The sequence below is a fragment of the Episyrphus balteatus genome, chromosome 3, assembly GCF_945859705.1.
Source record: "Episyrphus balteatus chromosome 3, idEpiBalt1.1, whole genome shotgun sequence".
Taxonomy (NCBI): domain Eukaryota; kingdom Metazoa; phylum Arthropoda; class Insecta; order Diptera; family Syrphidae; genus Episyrphus; species Episyrphus balteatus.
This window is the reverse complement of record NC_079136.1, coordinates 11,240,068-11,247,667: the sequence shown is the minus strand read 5'-3', so window position 1 is coordinate 11,247,667 and position 7,600 is coordinate 11,240,068. Positions and strand designations below refer to the sequence as shown.

The window sequence follows — 7,600 nt, the reverse complement described above, 5'->3', positions numbered from 1 at the left end:
ACGGCTTTACTTTGCAAATTTTCAAATTACGCAAAGTTCCATTTTTAGTTGGTGCAACGCCCGCACTTTTTGCTTTGCAAAAAAACATCAAAAATTGCAAAGTTCAAAGTGGGGCAACTTTTAATGTTTGGTGCAACACTTTGCACTTTTGCTTTGCAGAAAAGTATTATTTTGCAAAATGCAAAGTGCAAAGTGGTTGGTGCAATAGGCCCCTGACCATTACATTTAGCGGAGTTATTCACTAAAATGCATTTTTAGGGACATTTTAGGTCGAAGTACCTAAAATCTAATTTTCAACTTTTAGGCGGAGTTGTAGATTTATTAATGAATATTAATGTTCTTCATTGCATTTTAAACTTAAAACCCTTAATCCTTCATCATGTACAAATTCATAAGACATCATAAATAAGTTAAATAAATTTTCTATAATTGCCAACATAAATTATTAAATACAAGTTTTATTTTAGATTGATTGACAAGCCTAAAATGCATATTATTTGTGGTGGTTCTCTCAAGTCCATAAGCGATTCATTTATTATTTAGGAGATTGGTTAAGCAGTGTCGTGGTGGTGGTGGTAGTTGTTGTGATGTTGTCTTGATGGTTGTTGTTGTTGGAAGGACTTATACAATTAATCCTTCAATTGTGCTTTGTAGCGAACTCACCAGACTCTGAAGCTGCCAAATCTTCAAAAATTTCATTTGATTGATGGCGAATGCTGTTGCCACTGCCACCATTTCCGTTGGCGAAAAGGTTGCTATTGCCAATGGTGGCATATGATGGTCGGATTAGGTATGGATTATTGATGAAACGTTGTAATTGAATAATACATCTAAGAATACAATTTTAAAAGTGACGAACATCAATGTTTTTCTAGGAAATTGAACTTACTTTTCCAATCTCCTCTCGGACTCTGATGGAACTTCGAATATTTCAGCAATTGCTGGATCGGCGTGGAGATGAGATGATGACCTCTTGCCATTTGTCCAACCTCGGGAATATTGGAACATTTGTCCCATGCAGCTGAAGATGATGGCAAACGAGACCAAAGAGAAGACAGCGAAACGAAGCATGATGTGTATTGATAATCTATTTGAAAAAGTAGAAAATGTAACAAGTGAATAGAAGTGACATCTGTATGCGAAGTTAAAGGAAAATGGTTGTGATATATGTTAGGTTGTAATACGAGGTTCAAAGAGGGGTTCAATATTTTGATGGAAGAGAACAATGAATGTCAAACTTAAACAGTTTTGGAAGCTCAATCTATTTAGCTATAATTTTCTGTAGAGTAAACTATCCATTTTTATAGAATATTTTTTATGGAATTATTTATTTAATTGCATTTTGCATTCTGCACCCGCAGAATCTTCACAAAAATCATGTAAGTTGACTTGAAAAACTTATTTTTTTTAAGTGTTAAGTGAAAACGAGGTGCAAAATTTAAGCTTAGTAAACAGGATTTCGACTCAAGTAAACAATTATTTGAACTTTTTTAGATACTTTGCACATGAAAGCAACTCAATATATTTTTATTACCAATAGAATATTCTTCAGACGAGAAAAAGATTTAACTTAGAGCACACTTGTACTTGATGGAAGAATCAAATTTTGACTACAATTTTCTTGAATTAACTTAACCCTTTTATAGTCCAATTTATCTTGAAGAAAATAAGGTTACAAATACCAAATATGTGTGGGAGCCTTTTGGGCGTGTTGGCAGGATTAACATGGATTATTAACACCTATTGTTTTTTGGTTACGAAATACACGATTCTTATCAATTGAGTAAGGAAAGTCAATGCATTTACTAATTAAAATTACTAGTTTGGCAAAGTACAAACCGCCTCCGCATAAAGGAGCTGTTCGCCTATATTCAGTTTAAAGTAACACATTAAAGAAAAGAAAATTTGATTTTATTTTGGTATTTTTATTATTTGCATTTTGTAACACGACTGGGTCGCACGTACTTGCTCTTCTAGTTCAAAGTATCTATATATTACATTTATATTACTTTACCATTAAAAATGTAAAATTGTAACTATAGGTCAATAATATATATCCTTTTATATTTTGAGAACTACCTCTATTTATTTTTTTAACCAAGGTTGGTTTAACTCTTCAACAAATATATGGGAAAGAGCCGACCTCAATGAAAGTTGTTTTTTACAAAAAAAAAAAAAAAAAAACAATGAAATATGTATCATAATTTTACTATATCCGTATTTTTGGAGAAAAACTAAAAACTACTTTAAGTAAGTTTAATAAAATTACTAAGACTCATTTTTGAGAAAATTGCATTTTCTTTTGCAATTTGTATGGGCGGTACACTTTACGCATTAAAGCTGCTAGACCGGGCGTTTCTGCAGTGGCCGCCCGCTCTATACAGTTTCATGTACCAGATGGACGCAAATATTTGCACATATTCATTTGTGAACATTCGAAATTCATGGCTCGTACAAACTACAGGTTTTATTATTTCATGAATTAATAAACAAAATACACACTTTTTGTTTAGAAAGCATTCAAGCTCAATGGCTACTCAAAAACAACTTAAAACTATTTTTAAATTATAAATGTTTAGAGGAAAAATATAAAGTTCAACTTCTTTCAATCAATCCCTGAAGTAATAAGCAGTTTGAATATGGCTTGAACAATGTTTTACTTCCTTTTTGTGTGACAAAATTCGATGTTTAAATCTTAACCAACAAAACGATGATGAAGAAGTTCGAAAAAGTCGTTTTCGTCGATCTGAACAAGGAGCTAGGGTTTAAACGAATTCTGTTAAGATGATTTTTAAGTCATTTACGACTCCTTTTTTTTAAATTTTGTTCTTATCTTGAGACAGGTCAATACGCAAATTTTGTTTACATTCATTACAGTTTTATAGTACTGGTATTTTTATTTTTTTACTACCTCCTTCAGAACGGGCATCTCCCATATAACATTTTCGATAGTTACAATTTTCTCAAAAATGGCTCGGTTGGTTTCAATTAAATTAAGAATACATAATGCTTTAAGTGATTTTAATAAAAACTGCATTTTTAGTTTGCTTAAAAAAATTTATTTAACGAAAATATGGTGTTGGTTCACTGGGGTGTATACGTACTTTTTTCATCATAATAAACAATAGTCAAAAAGGTTAACAAAATTGGAGTTAGACATTGTAAACAGACTCGGCCTAAAATGATAAGAAACATTTTAATATATTTGAAACATTTCATATCACAAATCTAAGAACTAAGGCAAAATGAAAAGAGGTCATTTTTTATTTTTTTTGAAAAATCTGATTTTCTCCATTTGATCTTTTTTTCACTCTAGCAAAAATAGTAATATATGTTGAAAAATGGGGACAAGTTGGATTTATTTTTATATGACAAATTGAATAAAGCCAAATTTCATTCATGTTATGATCTTCCCAAACAATAAGTTTTTTTTTTAAATTTCTCTTATTTCACTTTTGCAAAGAGCGACGTAATGATCAATTCCAATATCTATTCAAATTAAAGAAGATTGCAGTATTACGCTAAATTAAAAACGGAAGGAATTTTGGAATGAGATAAAGTAATAATTAATTTTACTTTTTTCATGTGTACACCATAATCGTTGATTTTACACTTTACAAAGAACGGCTTAGTTTTGATTCGGTTGTTTCAATTTTCAATTTTTCATGTGAACTTGTTATTTTCGTAAAATAGGAACTATTTGTCAAACTATGCTTGACAATACGATACAAAAAAGGACCTTCAATTCTATCTTTCTATGTATCAGTTTTAGAAGCAACACCTTCCATTAACAACTTTAACTCGCGTACCACCTTTTCATTGTTTTGTTCACTTGTGAAATTATGTGAAACGAGGAAAAAATTCTAACATAAGTCTGTGTTATTAAGGCCCGTTTGCTGAATCGAAACTTAAACATTTATGTTCTACATAAATCCTTAGGTGACAGTTTACATAGAGGAAAAAGTAGGGAATAAGAGTTTATGTTCAACATAAATTATTTAAGTCTCGATTCAGCAAATGGCCCTTAGTTTATGCTCCGAAAATTGTTTTCCACATTGGACCGAGCTCTCACTAGATGTCCTTTTTCCTAAATCATACCAAATGAAATTCCTTTTGTTTTTCTTTTCTAATTATTTATTTTATTCCTAAAATTCTTATATTAAGTCCAGCCTCTTTAAAATGTTTATACATAATTTACATCCATAAATAAATATTTTTTTTTTTATTTTTTTAAGGATTTTTAATCCTATTGAAAGTTTAAATTATAAAATAAATTTTACTTCACATTGATTCACAATGATTCGATGATGAATATAATGATTCTCAAATTTCAAAGCATTTTTTATCTAGGAGTTGTCTTGATTAGAGTTGTTGTTGCAAGTCTTATAATTAATCCTTTAATTATGTTTTGTTGAGAACTCAGCAGGCTCTGAAGCTGAATCTTCAAACATTTCATTTGGTTGATGGCGGATATTACCGCTGTTGCTACTTGTGAATAGGTTGGTGGCATATGGTGATGGTCGCATCAAGTATGGATTATGCATGAAATGTTGAAGTTGAAAAATGCACCTAGATAAATGTAGATTAAAAAATTAAAAATAACAAAATATTTTTTTTAATAGAGTATTTAGCTTACTTTTCTAACCGCCTTTCTGACTCTGTTGGAGCTTCGAATATTTCAGCTAATGCTGGATCTTCGTGAAGATGAGATGATGATCTCTTACCATTTGTCCAACCGCGGGAATATTGGAAAGTCTGTCCCATGCAACTAATGATGACGGCAAACGAAACCAAAGAAAGGATCAAAAAACGAAGCATGATGTTTTTGAGAAACTGAAAAATAATATCAAAAGCAGCATGTATTAAATTATTATGCACTGTTAGGTCAGCTATTCAACCAATTAGTATTAAAATTTTGCATGTTTTTCCATATAGTATTAAAAATATATTAGAAACTTCGAAATGGCGAAATGAGTAATATCTTTTCGACAAACCGAAAAATATTTTTTCATTTTCCCAATTTTCAATATTGCCACCGCCACCGTCGATAGACAAAACCAGTTGTTTTACAAACACTAACAGAAACACTTACTTTAGATAGAAGAATCAAACTCTGACTATGGTCCTTCTTCGTGAATCTTAACCCTTTTATAGTTCAATATACATTCTATTCTATTCTACATGAAGTAAATTACATTCAGCATTACACTGGTATGAGCTTAAAAGCTTCTATTATGTGTCTGCCTTGAAGGCGTGTGTATTTGGATTAACGAGGATTATTAACACCTATTGTTTTTAGGTAGAATGATGCTTATCAGGCGGGTAAACAAATTCAATGCATTTACTGATTAAAATTGCTATGCTTGAACCAAGCACTAAAACACCCTCGCAAAAGAAAAAGGATGAATTAAATAGAAAAAAAAAAACTGGAATATAGCCGTTGTATCCTAAAAAAGTGAAAGTTTGGTCTTTAGAATTTTATACATGAGTAGGTTTCTTACATTTGTATCTTTTTTAGAAACAAAAGTCATTATTTAAAAAATAAAACAGTGAGAGTAATTTTCCGGTAACGTATCAATTGAACCTATAATCTTATCGTTGGTATTTTTTGTTTCCAGAAAGACACATCAGAGTTTTTTTTTATTTATTTGGTAAACTCAAATGACTTACATAGGTACACGATGAAAACATGGTTTTACGCTAAGATGACTTCCACCTTAAATTAAGGTGACAAATCACATTAATTTCTTGAATGCGCAAATAAAAGAAAAGAACTGGCAGCCACTGGGGATCGAACTGTTGGGTCACTAGGCGAATGCCTTCATCGTGCTATCTCACTATTGGAAATAAGCATGATAAACTGCAACTTAAGCTAAAGTTCGACTATAATTTAAAAAATTTTATTTATAGTCGGTTTTCTTAAGATTAACATTCACATTAAAATCAGATAAAGTTCACATTAAATTTAATTGAGTTTAAGTGGAATCACCTTATTTTAGGCGGATATCACCTTATTTTAAGGTGGAGGAATTTAATGTGCGCATCATCTTACTTCAAGGTGCCCTTTTTTTCTCCGTGTACATGTTTCAAGTTAAAATACGAGTATGTATACCTTGTTCATATTTTTCTACATTCCATACAATGAGATATTGGAAAAATTAAAAAAAAAAAATATAGCTTTGGTTTTTGATATCGTTTTGTTTTGCCTTGATTTTGTCATCTAAGTGCCAGAATGAACTTATTGAACTTGTTCCATCAATACATTTTTTTTCTCAATAATTTAAGATTAAAACTTTACTAAGCTAACCCTTTCCGAAAACAAATTCTCAATTATTTCAGTGAGTAATCTTTTAACAATGATACTGTAATGATCACTTTTCACGAGTCGACTTTTGCTGTGTGGAAAGCTTTCGGCGTAAGTCGACTAGTGTAAACATAAGCCACAATTGACTTAAGTGACAATCCTCAAAGTAGAGTCGCTGTCAAATTTAGCGAATTTAGGCGACAAATTAAGCGGGCATAAAAAGATAAGAAACAAGCATAGAAAATTAAAGTGAAGTCAATGGGGGCTACCAATCAAATTTAAAGCTCATTTAGGTAAATATTAAACTTTAACCTGACTATTAAAATGGTTTTTGATATGGTTAAATAAGTAGAATCCAGTGAAATATTTTGGAGCTTTAAATTTGATTATCGGTAATCGCCAAAAAAGCGTTTGGCTTAGTATTTATTTAAATCTTTTAACAGTTTTTTCAAAGAATCTGGATTGTTAAACTTCCACATAAACTAAACGGGTTTTTTTTATATACAATACAAATGTATCTAATATTATGGAAGCCAATATAATAAAGAAGAAGTATACATACATCATTTCATAAAAAGGATTAATGCTTTTTTAGAGTGGTCATATCTTGATATCTTTGGTCTCATTTGATCCTGTCCTGTAGTCTTTTAAATCTAAAATGGTCATAGAAGTTGTTTAAGTTGTCTCCCTCTTTCTCTTTCTCTTTCTCTTTCTCTTTCTCTTTCTCTTTCTCTTTCTCTTTCTCTTTCTCTTTCTCTTTCTCTTTCTCTTTCTCTTTCTCTTTCTCTTTCTCTTTCTCTTTCTCTTTCTCTTTCTCTTTCTCTTTCTCTTTCTCTTTCTCTTCTCTTTCTCTTTCTCTTTCTCTTTCTCTTTCTCTTTCTCTTTCTCTTTCTCTTTCTCTCTCTCTCTCTCCATCTCTCTCTCTCTCTCTCTCTCTCTCTCTCTCTCTCTCTCTTTAATACTTAATCACAACACTTTTACATTTCAGTACTTTTTGTGGTAGCATAACTTCAACATAGGAGAACTTGGCTCTTTTTTTAACAGTAATGTTTTTGTTGTGATTTCACTCCTTTTTGCAAGGTATTGCTCAGAGAAAATGGGCGGTTACCACGACCCTTGTCTAAAATTGTCAAATTTTTTCTTTTGTATAAACTCCCAGGTCTACCATTCTACCAAATTTTAATGTTCTACGAAAGTTAGAAATGCTCTATAATATTTGATGAAAATTCACCGGAAATAGGCAGTTGCCACGCCCCCTGGCTAAAATTCTCAAATTTTAAATTTTTTCCTTTGTAT

The 7,600-nt window shown here is 31.1% G+C and overlaps 2 protein-coding genes and 1 long non-coding RNA gene across 3 annotated transcripts; 1 reads left to right on the top strand and 2 right to left on the bottom strand.

Annotated features, from left to right (window-relative positions):
• Nucleotides 1–637: 637 nt before the first annotated feature.
• LOC129916603 (pro-corazonin-like) lies at nucleotides 638–1,071 on the bottom strand. The gene is made up of 2 exons (XM_055996636.1): nucleotides 890–1,071; nucleotides 638–830 (listed from the first exon to the last, which is right to left on the bottom strand). The coding sequence occupies exons 1-2, from the start codon at nucleotides 1,069–1,071 to the stop codon at nucleotides 638–640; spliced, it is 375 nt and encodes a 124-aa protein (XP_055852611.1).
• Nucleotides 682–1,309, top strand: LOC129916604 (uncharacterized). Its single transcript, XR_008772511.1, has 2 exons — nucleotides 682–790; nucleotides 876–1,309. It is a non-coding gene; the product is annotated as an uncharacterized LOC129916604 (long non-coding RNA).
• Nucleotides 1,310–4,151: 2,842 nt separating this feature from the next.
• LOC129917206 (pro-corazonin-like) lies at nucleotides 4,152–5,119 on the bottom strand. Its single transcript, XM_055997603.1, has 3 exons — nucleotides 5,093–5,119; nucleotides 4,637–4,833; nucleotides 4,152–4,569 (listed from the first exon to the last, which is right to left on the bottom strand). The coding sequence occupies exons 2-3, from the start codon at nucleotides 4,816–4,818 to the stop codon at nucleotides 4,398–4,400; spliced, it is 354 nt and encodes a 117-aa protein (XP_055853578.1). The 5' UTR covers nucleotides 4,819–4,833; nucleotides 5,093–5,119; the 3' UTR covers nucleotides 4,152–4,397.
• Nucleotides 5,120–7,600: the final 2,481 nt, after the last annotated feature.

Bases quoted from the DNA above. Each gene is read 5' to 3' on its own strand.
- LOC129916603 (XM_055996636.1), bottom strand. From the start codon at position 1,071: ATGCTTCGTTTCGCTGTCTTCTCTTTGGTCTCGTTTGCCATCATCTTC. The intron at 831-889 runs GTAAGTTCAATT...TTGTATTCTTAG, and splicing joins TCCGAGAGGAGATTGGAAAA to ATGTATTATTCAATTACAAC.
- LOC129917206 (XM_055997603.1), bottom strand. From the start codon at position 4,818: ATGCTTCGTTTTTTGATCCTTTCTTTGGTTTCGTTTGCCGTCATCATT. The intron at 4,570-4,636 runs GTAAGCTAAATA...ACATTTATCTAG, and splicing joins TCAGAAAGGCGGTTAGAAAA to GTGCATTTTTCAACTTCAAC.